The following is a 21,024-nucleotide window of genomic DNA, read 5'->3' on the forward strand; positions in this document are numbered from 1 at the left end:
GATATCACATCCACAGTGACCAGTAAGGAATCTGATGATAATGGACTAGAACTGTGGAGAATTGGTGAAGGAAGTGGATAGTGTCTAGAATGTAGGATAGGTTATGGACAATAGTTTGGAGATGTTAGTCAACAAAGGCAGAGCTTCATTCTGTGGGAGCATTGTTCCCAGTCACAATGGAATGACCGGTAGGAAGACGTGGTCTTGCATAAGTGGATTAGGAAAAAGATAGGAGTGTGATGGGTTGCTGCTGAGAAGAAGGAGATGGCTTCAGGTGTCTGGTTTTTAGACTGAACTAAGGCCTTGAGGAGCTGCTGGAAATCATGTTGGATTTCTGGGTTGGGATCATTGTCATAATTTTTGTATGCAGAGTAATAGGAAAGTCCATGGAAACCCTCATTATGATTCATGACATCTGTGGTGGAGCCTTTGTCTGCAGGAAGAATGATAACGTCTGGATCGATTTGCAGATTAATAATAGCAGTGTGTCCCATAGGAGTGATGATGTACTCTCTGGTAAGGATATAGGAAAAGAAGGTGAGGCCAGGTCAAAAATGAGGAATTCCTAAAAAATTACAAAGTGATGGCTGGGTGGAAAAGGAGGAGGATCATGGTTAGATGATGGTTGGGATTATTTTAAACATGTCTCTGTGTGTCAATATTTTCAGAGATGGTTGCAGGACTTGAGTGTTCGATACAGGATGTCAAATGAAACCCTTTCCAGCTGTCTTGTTTCCAAACTTATTTTATTTGGCTACCAGTTTCAGTGATTTACTACGCCATCTTCAGGCCCCTGACCAATGTGTAGGAAGATTCCACCTCATTTCTGGTCAAAACAGGGGCCAGCAATACTGGTAGTAATAGATTTCTACTTTCTATAGCCATCACTTTAACCATTGTCTGCCGACTTTTGCCAGCAGAAATCTTCTAAAACCAGTATTGCTGGGCCATGTTTTGACCAGAACTGAGGTGGAATCTTCCTACACATCGGTCAGGGCCTGAAGATGGCATAGTAAATTGCTGAAACTGGTAGCCAAATGAAATAAGTTTGGAAACTAGGCGGCTGAAAGATGTTTCATTTGACATCCTATTTTAAACAAGATTCTATGTGAGATTTCGGTTGCCTTCTGTCAGTGGGGCTGTAGTTAAGAAATGTTTCTTCATCAGGGAATGAGTAAAAGAAAGAAGATTGTTTACAAGGCTGACATGATTAAACTTGGGTTTTGGGCCAAAGGCGAGGCCTTTGAAAATTTCTAAGACTTCTTCAAGGGTCAGAGTTTTGGGAGAACAATTGACAACAGTGTTATGGGACATGTGTTCAGGAGCAGTGCATTTCATGGGGGGGTTTGAGGAACTTTAGAGGGCTGTGGAAGGCAAAGTAAGTCAGTACGGCACATTGGGGTCCTATGAAGGTTGACAGTAGGGAGGGGGGGGGGGGGGGGGGGGTGTTTGGATCAGAGTGGTAGGCTCATTTTTGCTATCGGTAATCCCAAGCAAACATAAAACATAAGTAGCTGGGACAGCTTCCACAGATTGTGCTGCGAATGCTGTTCCAACTGCTGAAAGTCAGAAGTTACTATTGCAATGATAGTATTAAGGAAACTATTTTCAATAATGAAAAATCAGTATTATCGCAGGGTTGTACATTTGAGTGTCTGTGTGGTTGAACAAGTGTACTTTTTCTAGAAAAAGAGCAAAAGCTTGAGAGGTAATGTGAATATTGTTCTCTTTATTTTATTTAGCGTATGGCTAATACAGACATACCATGAAATTACATATACATATGTACATATTGACACACAAGAAACTTAAGTTCGTCTTTACAACTGAATATCCAGTCCTTCAATCCAGCGCACTGCATCTGGAGTTGCTAGCAGGAAGTCCTCTTTGGCGCCATGATAGGCTCAAATCCTGCATTCACTGACAATGTGGTGAACAGTCTGGTATGGAGCCCCGCAGTCACAAGCTGGATCAGGCAGCTTCTTCCACTTAAAGAGAGCATTCCTACATCGCCCATGGCTGGTACGGATTCTGTTGAGAGTAGACCAGGTCTTGCGTGGTAAGTCGAATCCACTTGGAAGTTTAGTACCTGAGAAGATGTTATGCAGGTGCACATCTGTCACTGCTTCCCACCGACCTTTCCATTCTTCAAGAGGTTTGAAATTCTTAGCAACCATGTCAGCAGCATCGCACAGAGTTGGATGACGTGATTTCAGTGGCAGGTCGCTATGCACGGGTAGGTTAGAATTCCTGGAGATCTTGTGGAATTCTCTCATAAGGTCAGTACATCTGCATAGATCAGGAGGCATTATACCGGTTAACAGTGGAAGCCAATTAACTGGAGTAGATCTGATTGTGCCAGATATTATGCGCATTGTCGTATTCAGCTGGGTATCAACAAGCCTTGTATGATGACTATTCATCCAAACAGGTGCACAATACTCAGCACTTGAGTATACCAAGCCCAGAGCTGAAGTTCGCAGGGTGGTTGCTGAAGATCCCCAGGTAGTTCCGCATAGCTTATGGAGGATGTTGTTTCGAGTCCTCAGCTTTTGAGCTAAGTTAAGTAGGTGTTGTTTGAAGCATAGTGTACGATCCAGGATGACACCAAGATATTTTGGGTTCCAATTGTGACAAAGAATTCTGCCTCTGAAACTTACCTCCAGTTTTACGTTCGCCAACTGGTTATTTAGATGGAAGCAACACACTTCTGTTTTACTCACACTGGGTTGGAGTCTCCAGATTTTGAAGTAATTGTCTAATGCAGACAGGTCATTGGCTAAAATCTCTTCTGTTGTCTTCATTTCCTGGTGTTTTACGGCTAGAGCCAGGTCATCGGCATAGCAGTATTTTCTGGACGAAGTGTCAGGTAGATCAGATAGATATAGGTTGAACAGTAAGGGTGAGAGAACTGATCCTTGAGGCAATCTGTTGTTCAGCTTCCTCTCCTTACTTATGTTGCTTCCAGTGATTACCTGGAACTTCCGATCACTTAGCATGCTGTTAATCAGTCGAGCCATTGTTCTGCAGGGTATGATGCGGAGAAATTTGTAGATAAGGCCTCCCCTCCACGCAGTGCCGAAGGCGGCAGTTAGATCAACAAATGCCACAGATGTTTTCTGCTTCATTTGGTATCCTGACTCTATGAAGGATGTGAGAGACAATACTTGGTCGCAGCAGCTACGCCCTGGTCTGAAGCCTGCCTGATCAACTGGAATGTTCTCTAAGATAGCGCTACTTATTCTGTTATATATTAGCCTTTCAAAAAGCTTGTAGCAGCAGCTGAGTAGGGAAATGGGGCGATAGTTTTCTACCTTGTTGCTGGGTTTGCCAGGTTTCAGAACAGATATTATCTTTACCTTTTTAAACTCAGATGAAAGTTGACCAGTCAGCAGCAGGTCAGTGAAGAATTCTGCCAGCCATTTCCTAGCTTTTCCTCCCATATGGATCAAGAATCCAGGTGCCTTAAGAGGTTTGAGGTCCTTCAGTCCAGAGTCAATGTCTGAAACTGTGAAGGGATGGGTATACTCAAATGAGGGAGATGCCTTCTTTTCAAGGTCATGAAGCTGTCGTCTGATATGTCTTGTATGTTTCTTGTCAGGAGGTACTCTTGAGGTAGTAATGATGTGGGAAGCAATTGGGTCTGGTGTTACTTCGGAATTTTTTCTGCATGCTGGTGCACTTCCTCCCAGTTTTCTCAGAAGACTCCATGCTTTCCTGCTCGAGTGGGTAAAGTCCATAGTTTTGACTGTTTCTGCCCATTTCTGCCTCCGAGACATGTCCAAGCTGGACAATAGTTCCGTATCTATCTCTGGGTCACCACTTTGCTGGAAGTATTGGTACAGTGTTTCACTTTCCTCACTCCATCCTGGAACATATTCTTTTCGGTATCCTCTTGGCATACACTTTTTAGCTGTTGCTGTTACTGCACCAATGAAGCGTTGATAGTTATTATGTGATGGAGGTATCCATCGAATGGTCTTATCCAGTTCCGTTGAAAACTTCATCCAATCGGCTTTCTGGAAATTCCATCGAGCATGCGGAGTTGATCGTATGACAGGAACAGTGCAGCCAGCTTGTATTATTACAGGTCTGTGTTGGCTGTGAGGAAAGGCATCTATCACTTTCCTTGTGGTGTTGATGGGAAAGCCAGTTTCGTTGCAGCTAACAAAGCATAAGTCAGGATTTGAATCCTTGTCCCAAGCAGCTGACCTGAAAGTGCCTTGATCTTTGGCATCAAACACTAGATGAAGATTATTCTCTTCGATTCATTCTGCAAGCATGCTCCCATTTTCATCATTTTGAGAGTACTTCCAAAGTTCATGGTGACTATTGAAGTCTCCTATATAAATTGCAGGATGTTCTGCTGTGTGTAGGACAAAATCGGGCCATGTTGTTTTGGGTGGTTTGTAAACATTTTTAATAGTAATGCCGTGCAGTTGTATGACAACTGTATGTATATCTGCCTCCACACTTACAGAAATCAGTGAAGCTTCGTTTATGTTGTTAAGGACATACGTAGCAATTCCATACACCTCGTGGTAAGTTACACCAAGTGCAGAATATCCAGGAATTTGACCTCGGCTTTGGAATATTTCTTCGCTGGAAACACGAGTTTCTTGAATGGCGACGACATCGATATTGTTGTCCAGCAAAAATTTTGACAGGTAGTCACATTTTGCCCTGCTAATGCTTTCGATATTCAGTTGAAGGAGTCTGATAGTTGGTCCAATGTTTCTTGTTAATGAGCTCTGAAAAGAACTGTTTCTGCTATTTAGTTGATATGTCATTGCCAGGAGATCCTATGGATAGTCTGGCTGCCTGTAATCACTGTTGCTCAATTAGCACCACCCAGGAGGCACGTGTAGGGTATTTTAAGGTTAAACCTACGGACGTGAGCAACGCTACCTCCTACTGTTCTCTGTTTGTGTTTCTGTGCTCCACACATCATTCTGCTATAAATTTATCCATGTATTATGTTAAAGTCAGTTGAGACATGGAATTGCCTTTATTCTAGGTATTAAATTACAAATTAATGAAAATCAAACCAGAGACTGACAGTCTGAGAACTTAATGCTATCCCCCCCTGCGGGTTCGGGGGTAAGAATAGGCCCGCTGTATTTCTGCCTGTCGTAAGAGGCGACTAAAAGGAGTCTCAACCTTTTCGGCCTTATGTGATGGTCCCCTCTTGGGTTTGACCTCCATCTTTCTAAATTGTTCTGAAGAGCGAGCCAATTGGGGAAGGGCGCCTTACATGGTGCACTGTATCTGTCGTGCATTGAGACCTTTAGCCGGCTTACTCGTCGTTGCAATGGTGTCTCACTCGTTTTCCATCTCTTGGGCGAGGATACGTCCCTGGGTGCGATTACCACCCTGCACTGTGCAGTGTTGCTTTTAGCTGCGACGATGACCTTATATGTTTTTGCACCTAATATCCAGCACGGTAGCCAGTCCGTTGTGGTGGGGCTGCCATGTACCCTGTTGGTTGTAGCCCCCTGACAACACAGGGATTGCTCTACTGATGCTTGCGCCGTTTACTCCCCATGTATTCCAAGGAGTAGATGCCCATCTCCCTGGAGCATCAGGACTCCCGGCAATGGCCATCCTGCCAGGTGGCTCTTGCTGTGGCTGGGTGGCACCCGTGGGGAGGACCCTTGGTCGGAGTAGGTGGCATCAGGGCAGATGTCCCGCAATGGAGTGTGGTACATCATCTCTTGCTGGTGGCCAGCCACCAGCAGTCTCTAAGCGTTCAAGGGCTCATTTTAAGGCTAACGTTTATGACCCCAAATCGTTCCCATCCCTGGCCACACCATGGGAGGGACGAAAGGCAATGAATGACAGTGACATGTATTCGCCCAGGTATCTCGTCTGTACCAGAGCTGATGGGGAATCCTTTGTATCCGTGAAGCCTCAGTTCTTTGTAGAGCATTTGGAGGACAAGTTTGGGGAGGTGGAGGGCTTGTCTAAAATGCGCTCTGGGTCAGTTTTGATAAAAACAGCATCCTCTGCCCAGTCACGCAGGTTGCTTGCTTGTGACAAGTTGGGGGATGTTAACGTTACCATCACACCACATAAGAGTTTAAATATGGTCCTGGGTATTATTTTCCATAGGGACCTACTTTTGCAGTCTGATGACAAGCTGCGCGCCAACTTAGAGTGTAGAGGTGTTCATTTCGTCCGGCGCATTCATCGGGGTCTGAGGGACAATCAGGTTGCTACCGGTGCCTTCATCTTGGCCTTCGAGGGTGATACATTACCGGAGAAGGTCAAGGTGATGGTCTACCGTTGTGACGTCAAGCCCTATATCCCTCCCCCGATGCGGTGCTTTAAGTGCTGGAAGTTCAGCCATGTGTCTTCCCGCTGTACTTCCAGCCTCACATGTCGAGATTGCGGACGCCCATCTCATCCCGATACTCCATGTGCTCCGCCTCCCATCTGTGTCAACTGTGGAGAGCCTCATTCACCTTGCTCGCCAGACTGCAGGATCTTACAGAAAGAATGCAAAATCATGGAATATAAGATCCTGGACCGACTGACTTACACTGAGGCTAAGCGGAAATTTGAACGGCTACATCCCGTGTGCATGATGTCATCTTATGCCTCCACTGTCACTCCTGCTCCAACTCCTTTAGCTGCACCACAGACAGTCAGCTCTCAGCATCAGAGGACCTCACCTGCCCCCTTGACGATGGGGCCCTTGCTGTTGCTCCCACAGCATTTACCTCGGGAGCAGCACCCACTAAACCACCGGGGACGCCAGTCCCCACTTCTAAGCTGGAGAAGCGTAAGTCTTCTTCAGCTTCTCTCGCTCGAAAGGGATCCCTTGGGTCCCTCCCTTCCCAGGTTCCCACCAGCGGCACAGCAGACACCAACTAGTGGCTGAAGAAGCTACAGGTCACTGGTCGTCGAGCTTCGCAATCATCTTCGGTTCTGGAGACTGTCACCAGTAAGCCCTCTCAACAACGGCAACTGAAGGAACAGCGAGAGACAACGACATTGAAGCCCCGTAAGACCAAGGCACCTGCGGTGGCCCCTACTCCACCGCTACCTACAAGCTCTGCGTCTGAGGATGAGGTGGAGATTCTTGCATCCACTGAGGACCTCGATCTCGCCGGTCCCTCAGACGCAATGGATAGCATTTGCACGGGTACTCCATCGGAGGAGCAGGTGACCCAGCGGCGTAATCTGCCTTCCCAGTCCAGTCACGCCTTTCTCGGACATGGACAATATCCTCCTCCAGTGGAACTGCAGCGGTTTCTTCCATCATCTCGCTGCGCTCCGACACCTTATCAGCCTTCACCCTTTCTTCTGGATTGCTCTTCAGGAAACTTGGTTTCCAGCAATGCGAACCCCTGCCCTCCGTGGCTATCGGGTTTATTATAAGAACCGAGCAGCTTGTGAAAGGGTGTCTGGTGACGTCTGCATCTAGGTCCTTAACTCTCTTCACAGTGAGTCTGCCCCTCTACAAACAGCTTTAGAGGCTGTCGCTGTTAAGGTGTGGATGCCACAGGCTATTACCATCTGCAGTCTCTACCTTCCACCGGATGGTGATGTCGTGCAGCATGAGCTGGCTGCGCTGCTAGCCCAATTGCCGTCACCTTTCTTGTTACTGGGCGACTTCAACGCCCATAATCCTCTGTGGGGTGGGTCAGTGGCAACAGGTCGAGGCGCCACTATTGAGCATTTATTGGCACAGCTCGATCTTTCACTTTTAAATGATGGTTCCTTCACACACTTCAGCGTGGCGCATGGCACGTACTCCGCCATCGACCTTTCGATCTGTAGCCCTCGCCTCTTACCGTCTGTCCAATGGAGTGTGCATGACGACTTGTGTGGCAGTGACCACTTTCCGATCCTTCTGTCACTGCCACAACGTCACTCTTCTGGGCGCCCCAGCAGATGGGCTATGAATAAGGCTGACTGGGACTTGTTCTCCTCCATTGCCGCTATTGAGCCTCTCTCTAATGACGACATTGATGCGGTGGTTCACTCAGTCACCACCAGCATCGTTACTGCTGCAGAATCTGCCATTCCCAGTTCTTCTGGATCCCCTTGGTGGTCGCCTGAGATCGCTGAGGCGATTAAAGATCGCCAGCGGGCACTACAGCGTCACAAGCGACATCCCTGCATTCAACACCTCATCACCTTGAAACGGCTGCGTGCGCAGCCCTGCCGTCTTATCCGCCAAAGCAAGCAGGAGTGCTGGCAGCGGTATGTGTCCACCATTGGCCTCCGTCTCTCTCCATCGCAGGTCTGGGCCAAGATCCGACACCTCTATGGCTATCGGACCCCTGTCAGCGTCCCTGCGCTCTCACTGAATGGAGCAGTTTGTACAGACTCCGATGAAATTGCCAACAGCTTGGCAGAGCATTTTGCTCTTAGTTCCGCTTCTTCCAATTACCCACTGGCCTTCCGCTCCATTAAAGAGCGGATGGAATGTTGGAGCCTTTCTTTTCGCACCCACCATTCTCAATCCTACAACGCTCCATTCAGTGAGTGGGAATTTCACAGTGCCCTTACCGTTTGCCCTGATACCGCTCCTGGGCCAGATTGCATTCACTGTCAGATGCTGAAACACCTTTCAGTGGACTGCAAGCGACGCCTCCTCGATGTTTACAACCGTCTCTGGGTCGAGGGTGAGTTTCCGTCGCAATGGCGGGAAAGCATTGTCATCCCCGTTTTGAAACCAGGCAAGAGCCCTTTGGAGGTGGACAGTTACCATCCCATTAGCCTCACCAACGTTCTTTGCAAGTTGCTTGAACGGATGGTGAGCCGGCGGTTGAACTGGGTACTGGAGTCACGGGGCCTTCTGGTTCCGTCTCAGGGTGGGTTCCGTAAAGGTCGCTCTGCCGCCGACAATCTGGTGAGCCTGGAGTCGGCCATCCGTACTGCCTTTGCCCACCGTCAGCACCTGGTCGCTGTCTTTTTCGACATGCGGAAAGTGTACGATACGACATGGCGTCATCATATCCTTTCTACGCTTCATGGATGGGTTCTTCAGGGCCCTCTGCCAATCTTTATCCGCAATTTTCTGTCATATCGTACCTTCTGCGTGCTAGTCGCAGCCTCCAATAGTTCCTCCAGAGTCCAGGAGAACGGGGTACCACAGGGATCTGTCCTCAGTGTCTGCCTGTTTTTAATTGCATTAAACGGTCTCGCTGCAGTGGTGGGAACTTCTATCTCCGCTTCCCTGTATGCTGACGACTTCTGCCTTCAGTATAGCTCTATTGGCATTGCGGCTGCTGAACGTCAGCTACAGGGCGCAATCCGCAAGGCGCAGTCTTGGGCTGTAGCGCATGGTTTTCAGTTTTCGGCTGCCAAGACCCGCGTTATGCATTTCTGCCGGCGCCAAACGGTCCATCCTGAGCTGCGGCTTTATCTTGACGGCGAACTTCTTGCTGTGGTGGAGATCCACAGGTTTTTGGGTGTACTTTTTGATGCCCAGTTGACTTGGCTGCCTCATATTCGGCAGCTTAAACAGGCATGTTGGTGGCATCTAAATGCTCTGCGATGCTTGAGCCACACCAGCTGGGGCGCCGACCGATCTACCCTGTTGCGGCTCTACCAGGCATTAATAAAGTCTCGTCTGGATTATGGGAGCCTGGCTTATGGCTCAGCATCCCTGTCTGCGTTGCGGAATACGTCTTGCCACTGGTGCCTTCCGGACCAGCCCAGTGGACAGCATAATTGTGGAGGCGGGTGTCCCTCCACTGCTATTACGCCGCCAACGTTTGCTGGCTTCTTATGCTGCCCATGTTTTCAACTTGCCCTGGCATCCTAACTATCGGCTACTATTCCCACAGTCGCACGTCCATCTTCCAGAACGCAGGCCCAGGGCTGGATGTACGATCGCGGTCCGAGTCCGAGAGCCTCTCTCCGGGCTAGGGGCTTTACCTCTTCCGCCTCCTTTTCGGGCATCTCTGCATACACCCCTGTGGTGTGTGCCTCGCCCTAGCCTTCAGCTGGAATTGGCACAGGGCCCGAAGGACTCAGTCCCTCCGGAGGCTTTCTGCCGCCGCTTTCTTTCCATCCTCGCAACGTATCAGGGCTCTGGCATTGTTTACACTGACGGTTCGATGGTTGCTGGTCGTGTGGGTTATGCACTAACTCTAGGGACAATGTTCATTGCCGGCTGGCTGCAGCGTTTAGACTGCTGAGCTGGTCGCCATCTTTCATACCCTAGAATATATCTGCTCCTGCTCAGGTGAGTCCTTCGTGATCTGTAACGATTCCCTGAGTGGTTTACAAGCTCTCGACCAGTGTTTCCCTCGTTCTCGTCTGGTGATGGCTATCCAGGAGTCCCTGCATACTCTTGCCTGTTGCGGCCGCTCTGTGGTCTTTGTTTGGATCCCGGGCCATGTTGGGATACCCGGCAATGAAAATGTTGACCGCCTGGCGAAAGAGGCCACCAATAAACCATCTCTGGATGTTGGCCTCCCAGAGACTGATTTGAGGGCAGTCTTACGCCGCAAAGTTTTTGTGCTATGGGACGATGAATGGCGCGAACTGACCACGCGTAATAAACTCCGTGCCATCAAGGAGACGACAGCTGCGTGGCGGTCATCCCTGCGAGCCACCCGCAGGGACTCAGTAGTCCTTTGTCGGCTCCACATTGGCCACTCCCGGCTGACACACAGTTATTTACTGCACCGGGAGGACCCTCCTCTATGTCGCTGCGGAGCGGCTTTGACAGTGGCCCACATTTTGTTGGCCTGCCCCCTTTTAGCTGTGGTCAGGCAGACATTTGCGCTGCCTGATACGCTCCCTGCCCTTTTAACTGATGACCCTGCTATGGCCGGCTTAGTTTTATGTTTTATTCGGGCAGGGGGTTTTTATCGTTTAATCTCAGCGTTTGTTATGTCCTTTTGTGTTGATTCTGGCCTATGGCCTACGATTTTAGTCTGATTTTTTAATGTGTTTCTAAGTGGTTGGCTTTTCCTTTTTTATTTCTATGGTCGGCCAATCACCGTCACACTCTGTGTGATTTTAGTTCGTTTTGTCTTGTCTTTAAGTTTCTCTTGTTCTGTGTCGTCTGTGATCTATTCTGTTAATTGTTTTTATTCTCTGTGGGTGTTTTTAGTATTTGGAAAAGGGACCGATGACCGTAGCAGTCTGGTCCCTTTAATCCCCACAAACCAACCAACCTTAATGCTATCAAAATTCATTAGAGAAAACTGTAAAATTATATGCGAACAGAGTAGTTAGTTGATTCCTAGCTACAGAAAACAAATTTCGAAGTACTGCCAACAGATACATTTAAAAGAAGAAAAATGTTTTTTCTGTATTTTGGAACTGTTGGTTCTTCGAGATATGGGTCTCTCATAACATGGATTTGAACAACTTGACTCTCCTAGCCAACATTCTGCAACCTATTCCTTTTTCCTTCCTGAAGGAAGGAACTCACAGTTCTGAAAGATAGGAAAAGTTTCCTTCTACTTTTAAATACATTTCTTGTAAATCTCTCTTCCAAATGACCCACATAAATAGTTGCAATAGGCAAAGTATCGAATCATAAACTCTTTTTCAAATCTTCTTGTTTATTTCTGTTTTAATAGGTTGCTAATTGTTATTGTCCATTCCAGCCTTTTAATAGTCCATTCATTAAAGTTAAAAAAGGCTAGTATTGCCAGGCTTGTATGTGTAGCATCAAAACTGAAACTAAAGTCGTTAAGTTTTGATCATAAGTGTGGATAAAATTTGAATTTAAATAATTCTAGCACCTTTGACCATATAACAAAAATTATCAAGTTCTTAAATTGTTTTCTAAATGTATTCAGTGAATCTGTTGCTTCCAAAACTTGGCAAAAGGAAGTAAACAACAAAAGTAAAACTGTCTAGTGCTAGAAAGAGACAGTTTCACAAAGGGCGAAAATCTAACAAACACCATAATTTTGTTAAATGTGTTAAATGCCATAAACCTGTATTCAGGAAAGGTCTATTGGCAGGAAAAAAAGAAAAGAAAACATCGCAAATAATAAACTCATACTCCTACACAGGAAGGAGACTAAAGCAGTGAGGTCTGTTTTTCAGTCACAACTAGATCCCAAATTCAAAAGTGAAGAGATTTTGAAGGATTTGGAAATGACATACCTAGTTAATCTTGTTCAGATGTCAAATGGTTTCAGTGAATTCTTCTTAAATGCAATAACATTGGGTGTAGATGACTGCTGATCAGGACAACATACATTTCATATGCTCGTAAAACAATTAGAACACATCTTTCAACAATTTGAAAAATCATCAAAGAGACATGGAAAAAATTACACTGTTAGATGTGACAATATTGAGAAGGATAGTTGTTACTCCCCATATACCAGAAACGCTGAGTCACAGATAGCAACTCAGCATCTCCATTTTTTGGCGAGTAGCAACTGTCCTTTTCAATATTGTCATTATTTCACCCTAGTTTGTCCTTTATTTGATATTGTCAGATGTATTACCCGTATCTGTAATCAAGGGTGATTCTGATATTGTTTCACAACATCTGTCTATTATTATAAACCAGTTCTTCAGGAAGGTTGTTTTCCAAATGTGCTTAAATATGCTGAGATAAAAACCATTATTCAAAAATAGATCAAGAAAAGTAATGGGAGGGACTTCTTGAAAGTGAAAAGATTGCAGCAAAACAAATTAAAGAAATTCACAATGAATGACATGATTTTTTTAACACCAGAAAGTTTTGAAAATATAATAGAAAAGCTTGATCCTGGCCCATCAAAACTGGGTTGTCATAGCAAGACTGAATATTGTAACCCCCAAATTCTCAAAAAATAAGCGAAAAATATACCTATTCAGAAAAGGAGATGATAATTCACTTGATGCCTTCCTGAGAGACAATCTCCAGTCCTTTCAAATTAATAATATAAGTGTAGACCAGATATGGGACACAAAATGGGTTGGAACATTGTTGCAGGAACAACGAAAAAGTCATGCCAAATGTAAACGAACACAAAATCTCCAAGATCAGTGATCTTTTACAAAAGCCTGAAACTTATCGCAGACTTCAATGCAAGATGGTTATAATAGTTTCCACAATGAAACTTTGCCTCAAATGAAAATCCAGAGAGATTCTGGTTGCATGTAAAGTATGCTAGTGACAAGACACAATCAATGCCTTCTCTGCACGATAGCAATGGAAATACTGTCAATGACAGCTTTGCCAAAGTAGAGTTACTAAACACAGCATTCCAGAATTCCTTCACAAAAGAAGACAAAGTAAATATCCCAGAATTCAAAACAAGAACAGCTGCCAACTTTAGTAACTTCGAAGTAGATATCCTCGGAGTAGTGATGCAACTGAAATCACTTAATAAAAGCAAGTCTCCCGGTCCAGACTGTATACTAATAAGGTTCCTTTCAGATTAAGCTGATGCAGTAGTTCCACACTTAACAATAATATACAACCACTCGCTTGACGAAAAATCCGTACCCAAAGACTGAAAAGTTGCACAGATGCACCAATATTATAGAAAGGTACTAGGAGTAAGCCAGTCAATTATAGGCCCTTATCATTAATGTTGATATGCAGCAGGATTTTGGAACATATATTGTGCTTGAACATTATTAATTATATCAACGAGAACAGTCTCTAGACAAACGGTCAACATGGATTTAGAAAACATTGTTCTTGCAAAACACAACTAGTTCTTACTCACACAAAGTGTTGAGTGCTATTGACAAGGGATTTCAAATTGATTCTGTATTTCTAGATTTCCAGAAGGCTTTTGGCACAGAACCACACAAGCAGCTTGTAGTGAAATTGCGTGCTTATGGAATATTGTCTCAGTTATGTGACTGGATGCATGATTTCCTGTCAGAGAGGTCACAGTTTTTAGTAACTGATAGAAAGTCATCGAGTAAAACAAAAGTGATTTCAGGTGTTCCCCATGCAGCATAGTGGGCTTTAAGTCGCATTGCGTTGCGTTGCGTTGCGTAAATGTTTGCTCACTGTCTCTCGTCGTAGTTTGTACTTTAAACGTTCCACCTACCTCAGTACGGCATCTGATCACCAGCCGTTTCTCTGCATCTTACACACTGTCCAGACAATGTTAAAAGCAGTGTTGAAGAAAAACACTGTCAATACTTAAGTTTGCAAAGTCCACATAAACTCTGGTAGCAAGCTATCCTGTAATATCTTATAATTTCAGGTGGAGGGCGATTGCATCTCTTTAGAAAAATGGCAAAATTCTGCAACAAGTTCTTCTATTTCTTTAGGTTCAAAATTAAACACTTGTCACCAGCCCGTATTTAATTAACGAATAATATCGCTGTCCTCAGCTCAGAGTTCATACAACCCAGTATATACACAAGGCAGCCAGGAATGTACTTAAGTCCGACCCAAATTATTATGTGATTTACAGTCATTACTCTGCTACAATATAAAAGTTTCACATTCGGTCCTTTTTCAGTGGATTTTTAATAAAGAAATTGCTCACCAAATATTCCACAGACAAATATGAAACATGCCACGCGGAATTCTACAAAGGCCGAAAGTTCACACATGTTTATCTTTACAACAGATCACTTCACAAAGCTCAGATTTTCACAATCTGTCCATAAATGCAAGTACTTTCACAGCAGTACAATCCAGACGCGAAAAACCAATAACTTCTTCATTTTACTCATAATGTAGACGGACACTTCCAACACGACCTGCATGTCCAATAGCTAGCCAGTGACTGACTGAATGCTGCTCCTTCCAGTGCCTATAACTACTTGCAATACATGGGAACTGCTAAACTCTGATTGGTTGATCAGCATGACCAGCCAATCAAAACAATCCTTAGACTTCTTTCTCACACTAAAACTGTCTTACGCCAATCATACTTCACAGATGCATTTATGTCACTTCGTCATGCAAATATTGTATTGTATGTTAACCGGGGACCTAGAAATGATGGAGAGGCTCTGTCCCTGCTGCAGCCGCAGTGGTCCACAACCCCACGACGACTACCGCAGTCCACTTCCCCTTCTGCTGCCCCGCACCGAACCCAGGGTTATTCTGCGGTTCGGCCCCCGGTGGACCCCGGAGGGAACGTCTCACACCAGACGAGTGTAACCTCTATGTTTGCGTGGTAGAGTAATGGTGGTGTACGCGTACGTGGACAACTTGTTTGCGCAGCAATCGCAGACATATTGTATCTGAGGCGGAATAAGGGGAACCAGTCTGCATTTGCCGAGGCAGATGGAAAACTGCCTAAAAACCATCCACAGACTGGCCAGTTCACCGGACCTCGACACAAATCCGCCAGGTGGATCCGTGCCAGGGAACAGGTGCTCCTTCCCGCCCAAAAAGCTGCGTTAGACCGCACGACCATGCAAATATTAATAAAATGCTTAAAACAAAACCAAACGAAAAGAAAACTAATCTGGGAATTTATTTAGAAAACTATTACTCTACAAATGACTATTCTGGCTGCCTTCTTACAAAAGCAAGTAGCCTTAGACATATGTGATCAGCAAGGTGGGGAAAACACAGATTTCCCATGACACAGTTACATAATGCTGTACATCATATAATATTGAATCTTTACATATGTTCCACATAAACTCTCTCACTCATTCTCATTTACTCATACAACAACACATTAAACAAATACTGATCTTTTCTGAATTTTATATTATGAAAATGAAAAATAGTTAACATTTTTAATTATGAAAATTCAAACAAATTGACTTAACATTTTGTGAACTCCAGTAATGATTTGAAATGATACTAAAAGACAAACTGTTATGAATCCTGACTGACTTTAATCTTACAAGTGTCCGTTTGGGGTGTTTTAGGTAATTTCCTCTAACTCTGGAAGTATGCCAGCTATAAAGCCGAGATTTTTAGACAATCTTCTTTTTAATAACAAAGGGCAGTATATTGACTTTTAACTAAATTGAATAATATTAAATATAGTTTATTTAGATTCTTAGAGGTTGAATATTTTGTCACTCGAATTGGCACAGGTACCACTTCCCATGGCTAGGCTAACGACAGGTGCGAATGTGTCACACTAAGATACAAGCGGCTGTTTCTATCACCACCAATGGCTCCAAAGCTATGAGCTGTACTTCAAAGTAGTGCAATAAGTGCTATTGCATATTGACTTGTGCCGTTACACCCAAGGTAGTGTTTTAGGCCTTCCGCTGTTCCTTATCTATATAAATGATTTAGGAGACAATCTGATCAGCCGTCTAGGTTGTCTGCAGATAATGCTATCATTTATCGTCTAGTAAAGTCATCAAAATATCAAAACAAATTAAAAAACAGTGTGGAAAAGATATCTTTATGGTGCAGGAATTGGCAACTGACACTAAATAATGAAAAGTGTGAGGTGATCTAGATGAGTGCTAAAAGGAAACTTGAACTTCAGTTACATGACATATCAGTCAAATCTAAAGGTCATAAATTCAACTAGATACCTAGGAATTACAAACAACTGAAACTGGGATGAACAAACAGAAAATATTGTGAGGAAGGCCAACCAAAGACTGTGTTTTATTGGCAGAATGCTTAGAAAATGTAACAGATCTACTAAAGAGGCTGCCTACACTATGCTTGTCAATCCTCTTTTGGATTACTGTGCGGTCTGGGATCCTTACCACATAAAATTAATGAAGTACATGAAGAAAGTTCAAAGAAGAGCAGCACATTTCATATTATTGCAAAATAGGGGGCAGAGTGTCAGGATTTGGGGTGAACACCATTAAAACAAAGGCATTCTTTGCTGCGGTAGAATTTTCTTATGAAATTTCAATCATCAACTTTTGCCTCTGAATGTGAAAATATTTTGTCGATGCCAACCTTCAGAGGGAGAAATTATCATCATAATAAAATAAGGGAAATCAGAAATCGCATGGAAAGATGTGTTTGTTTTTTCTAAATGCTGTTCGAGATTAGAATAATAGAGAATTATTGTGAAGGTGGTTCGATGAATGTTCTGCCAGGCACTTAAGTGTGATTTGCAGAGTATCTATGTAGATGTCGATTATTGAAGCAAAGGCGTTATTTGTTGTAATATGATTTTTTCATGAAATACCAATCGCACCTTCCTCCTCTAAATGTGAAAATATTTTGTCATTGCTTACCTACACAGGGTAAATGATGTCTGCTTGTGTCTGTATATGTGTGGCTGGATATGTGTGTGTGTGTGTGTGTGTGTGTGTGTGTGTGTGTGTGTGTGTGTGAACCCGTCCATTTTTCCCCCTAAGGTAAGTCTTTCCGCTCCCGGGATTGGAATGACTCCTTACCCTCTCCCTTAAAACCCACATCCTTTCGCCTTTGCCTCTCCTTCACTCTTTCCTGATGAGGCAACAGTTTGTTGCGAAAGCTTGAATTTTGTGTGTATGTATGTGTCTGTTTGTGTTTCTATCGACCTGCCAGCGCTTTCATATGGTAAGTCAAATCATCTTTGTTTTTAAATATATAAATAAATGTAGGTATAGACGTAGAAACTGTGTGCATGTCCTGAGGCAGTGCAACTCACTGTGCAAATACCCAGACTATTTCATCCAGTACTTGAGAATAAGGGGACTTAGTGACTGACAGCATACTTCACACATAACTTCAAACCTTCATGCTGGAATTTTCAGACTATGATGTCTGAATGAATGAGCGCAATGTGCCATTGTTTATGTGGGAAGCTCTGGGCGTCATAATGACACTATCCACCATATCTGATATTAGTTAGGAAAACACACACACACATATTTTTTTAAATTTTGGAATGTATATGAAACATAAAAGATGCATCGAAAATGAAGAGGTCCTGCACAGATGAGGGGAAACACTGGGTTTCAACAAGAAATTTGTTCAGTCACGGTGTAACAGTCCAGAGTATTTCAATAAGTGTGGCATTTCCAGCAATGAAATTTTACATTTTACAACTAACATAGTACTACATTACTGCACTAATTATAGGTGCACTTGAAGATATTTCTAATAATGCAAGTAGATTATTCCTGGAAAAAAAAAATGTTTCACCTTGGATGCCATTGACGCAGATGCAATTACCATATCATGCTGTGAATTACAGGAAATGAACATGATGTCCCTTGACAGTTCAATTTGGAATTGATATTAATTAGATCAGATTTTTTTCATTATGTCAAGTAGCTCACTTCTAATCTAATGTTTGCAAAATTTCAGCTCCTTTGCTATACCAACTGTCAAAAAATTAAAACGTATTTGTTTCTAATTTTTCAGATTGATTTTGATCGTTGGAAGTCAGAAGATGATGTTGATGATGACACCCCAAGAGATATCAGAGGAGATTATCCAGATCTTTATGACAAATTGCAAAAAGAAGAAATAGGATACAGAAAAGGTAACCATAAAAATATTCATTTTAATTGTGTTTTCATTTTTTACCTTATCAACCTATAGGGTAAATCAAGATTGAAGGTCAATACCCCTCTTCCTGATTTTGGTCAATACCCCTCTTCCTGATTTTGGTCAATACCCCTCTTCCTGATTTTACATTTTAGCTTTTAAAGGTGAGTATGGAGATGGATTTCTTGTAACCGCGCAGTTCCTTATTGATGCAGCAGCCGGGCATGGTACTAAGGTACGTTATCCAACCACCATTCCAAGAAATTGAAAGAAAACTGCCACTTTGAGGTGTGAAGCTGTTTCTGGAGAGATGAGGAATGTTTCCAGAGATGCAGGAGGGTCACCAACAGTCAGTGACTTAATAGTTTCCCTGGGGCACTCTTGATGGTGACTTGTCTCTGATGAACACCATATTTGTTACCAACAAAGGTTCAAATGTTGTAGCAGTGTTTCAGGTTCTAGCAATATTATCCAAAAAAAATTCTAATTTCAGTGATTCAGTTGACAGAAAAAGGTTGGCAAGATATAATGAGCTCTCTGACAACACCTTCTGTAACCTCAAAGCCATATAAAACACCTACACTGCATCTATGTATTGTGAAAGATTAAACTGATGTACTGTTTTGAACAGACTGAAGACAAAATCCTATTGATAATCAATTTAAAATTGCAGCATAATCACTTTTGATCAATAAGTGAGAAATAATGACACACAAACTCGCAACATTTTTAAAACCTAAGTACAAAAGCTTAAAATTTCTAGCATTGCTGAGAAAGATAAAATAATAAATGAAGTTATGAATTGTGTTGCAAGAAAGTGCCCACAGTTCCAAGACAATGAGAAGACCATATCTGAAGTGCAAAAATAAGACTGAAATTTAATGGGTTTTTCGATGAATTTAAGGATTTGTCAGAACATGAATCTGGAAGAGACATCAGCAGCAACAATATGGAAAGGATAGATTTCTAGAGACTACACACAAGTACAGTGAAAAAGAATGCTTAAATCATTTGGCTTTTGGACACAGTCCTCCTTCAAAAGTAGAAAACTCTTACCCAGTCACACAAGCACAACTCGTACACACATGGCTACTGTCATTTCCAGGTGCTTAGTACCAATCTAGAGCTTGATGACACAGTGGCCAAGTGTGTGTGTGAATTGTGCTTTTGTGAATATGTGTTTTTTCTACTTCTAAAAAGGTCATTGTCTTAAGGCCAAATATTTCTAGCATTCTTTTTCAATATGCCTGACTACAGCTCAATACCACCTCTGTCATGATTTGTAATCTATCCTTTTATACTGCTCTTATTCCATTGTGGACTTCCCATTATCATCTCTGAAGCAACAGACAATTGACTATATTACTTTTCCAGAACAGTATTCTTTTAAACTAATCATGTACCTGTACAACTTCTCATATTGTATTGAATTAACCCAAGTTACCAGAACTTTTAATTTTTTCAGTTTTCCATTTCTAACCTTTTTTCAGTGTTTGAAGTTTGGTTGATTGGAAGAAGAAAATATGTACTTCAAATTTTGGTTTTCCTGATAATTTTCATATTAAAGGCTTCCTTCAATATATTCTAGTAATTTTACCATTTCCCACAAGAATATTTAACTTTGAAATCTGACTAGTCACATTGTTGTTGTTGTTGTTGTTGTTGTTGTGGTCTTCAGTCCTGATACTGGTTTGATGCAGCTCTCCATGCTACTCTATCCTGTGTAAGCTTCTTCATCTCCCAGTACCTACTGCAGCCTACATCCTTCTGAATCTGCTTAGTGTATTCATCTCTTGGTCTCCCTCTACGATTTTTAACCTCCACGCTGCCCTCCAATGCTAAATTTGTGATCCCTTGATGCCTGAGAACATGTCCTACCAACAGGTTCCTTCTTCTTGTCAAGTTGTGCCACAAACTCCTCTTCTCCCCATTTCTATTCAATACCTCCTCATTAGTTATGTGATCTACCCATCTAATCTTCAGCATTCTTCTGTAGCACCACATTTCGAAAGCTTCTATTCTCTTCTTGTCTAAACTATTTATCGTCCATGTTTCACTTCCATACATGGCTACACTCCATACAAATACTTTCAGAAACGACTTCCTTACATTTAAATCTATACTCGATGTTAACAAATTTTTCTTCTTCAGAAACGCTTTCCTTGCCATTGCTAGTCTACATTTTATATCCTCTCTACTTCGACCATCATCAGTTATTTTGCTCCCCAAATAGCAAAACTCCTTTACTACTTTAAGTGTCTCATTTCCTAATCTAATTCCCTCAGCATCACCCGACTTAATTCGACTACATTCCATTATCGTCATTTTGCTTTTGTTGATGTTCATCTTATATCCTCCTTTCAAGACACTGTCCATTCCGTTCAACTGCTCCGACTAGTCACATGATGAAACTAAATAAGGATTACGTATTACGTGCATATGTAGTCTCTAACATTCATGACAGTAATATTATTCTAGAATGTATTACAATTTGTGTAATTTAATAAACTAAATGCTGTAGCTAATTGCTGCTGAAATGGCATCTTAATTATAATTATCAGTATTATTTTAACTCACTTTTATTACTCATTTGGGACAAAGCAGCAGTGTGTTGGTATGAATGTGCTGCATCCTGAAGGGGAGGACAGATATTTTATCATCTGCAAGAGCTACAGACAGTGACATGTTGTCCTCCTGGTTTTCCA

The 21,024-nt window shown here is 43.0% G+C and overlaps 1 protein-coding gene across 6 annotated transcripts in view; it reads left to right on the plus strand.

Annotated features, from left to right (window-relative positions):
* The window catches only part of LOC126412875 (very-long-chain (3R)-3-hydroxyacyl-CoA dehydratase), a 162,715-nt gene that overhangs the window by 91,295 nt on the left and 50,396 nt on the right, over positions 1–21,024 (plus strand). For all 6 annotated transcript variants that reach the window (XM_050082751.1, XM_050082750.1, XM_050082756.1 and 3 more), the window contains exon 5: positions 18,194–18,314. In XM_050082751.1, the coding sequence (XP_049938708.1) occupies positions 18,194–18,314 (121 nt within the window). The remainder of the gene's footprint in view (positions 1–18,193; positions 18,315–21,024) is intronic.

This window comes from Schistocerca serialis, chromosome 7 (assembly GCF_023864345.2).
Source record: "Schistocerca serialis cubense isolate TAMUIC-IGC-003099 chromosome 7, iqSchSeri2.2, whole genome shotgun sequence".
Classification (NCBI taxonomy): domain Eukaryota; kingdom Metazoa; phylum Arthropoda; class Insecta; order Orthoptera; family Acrididae; genus Schistocerca; species Schistocerca serialis.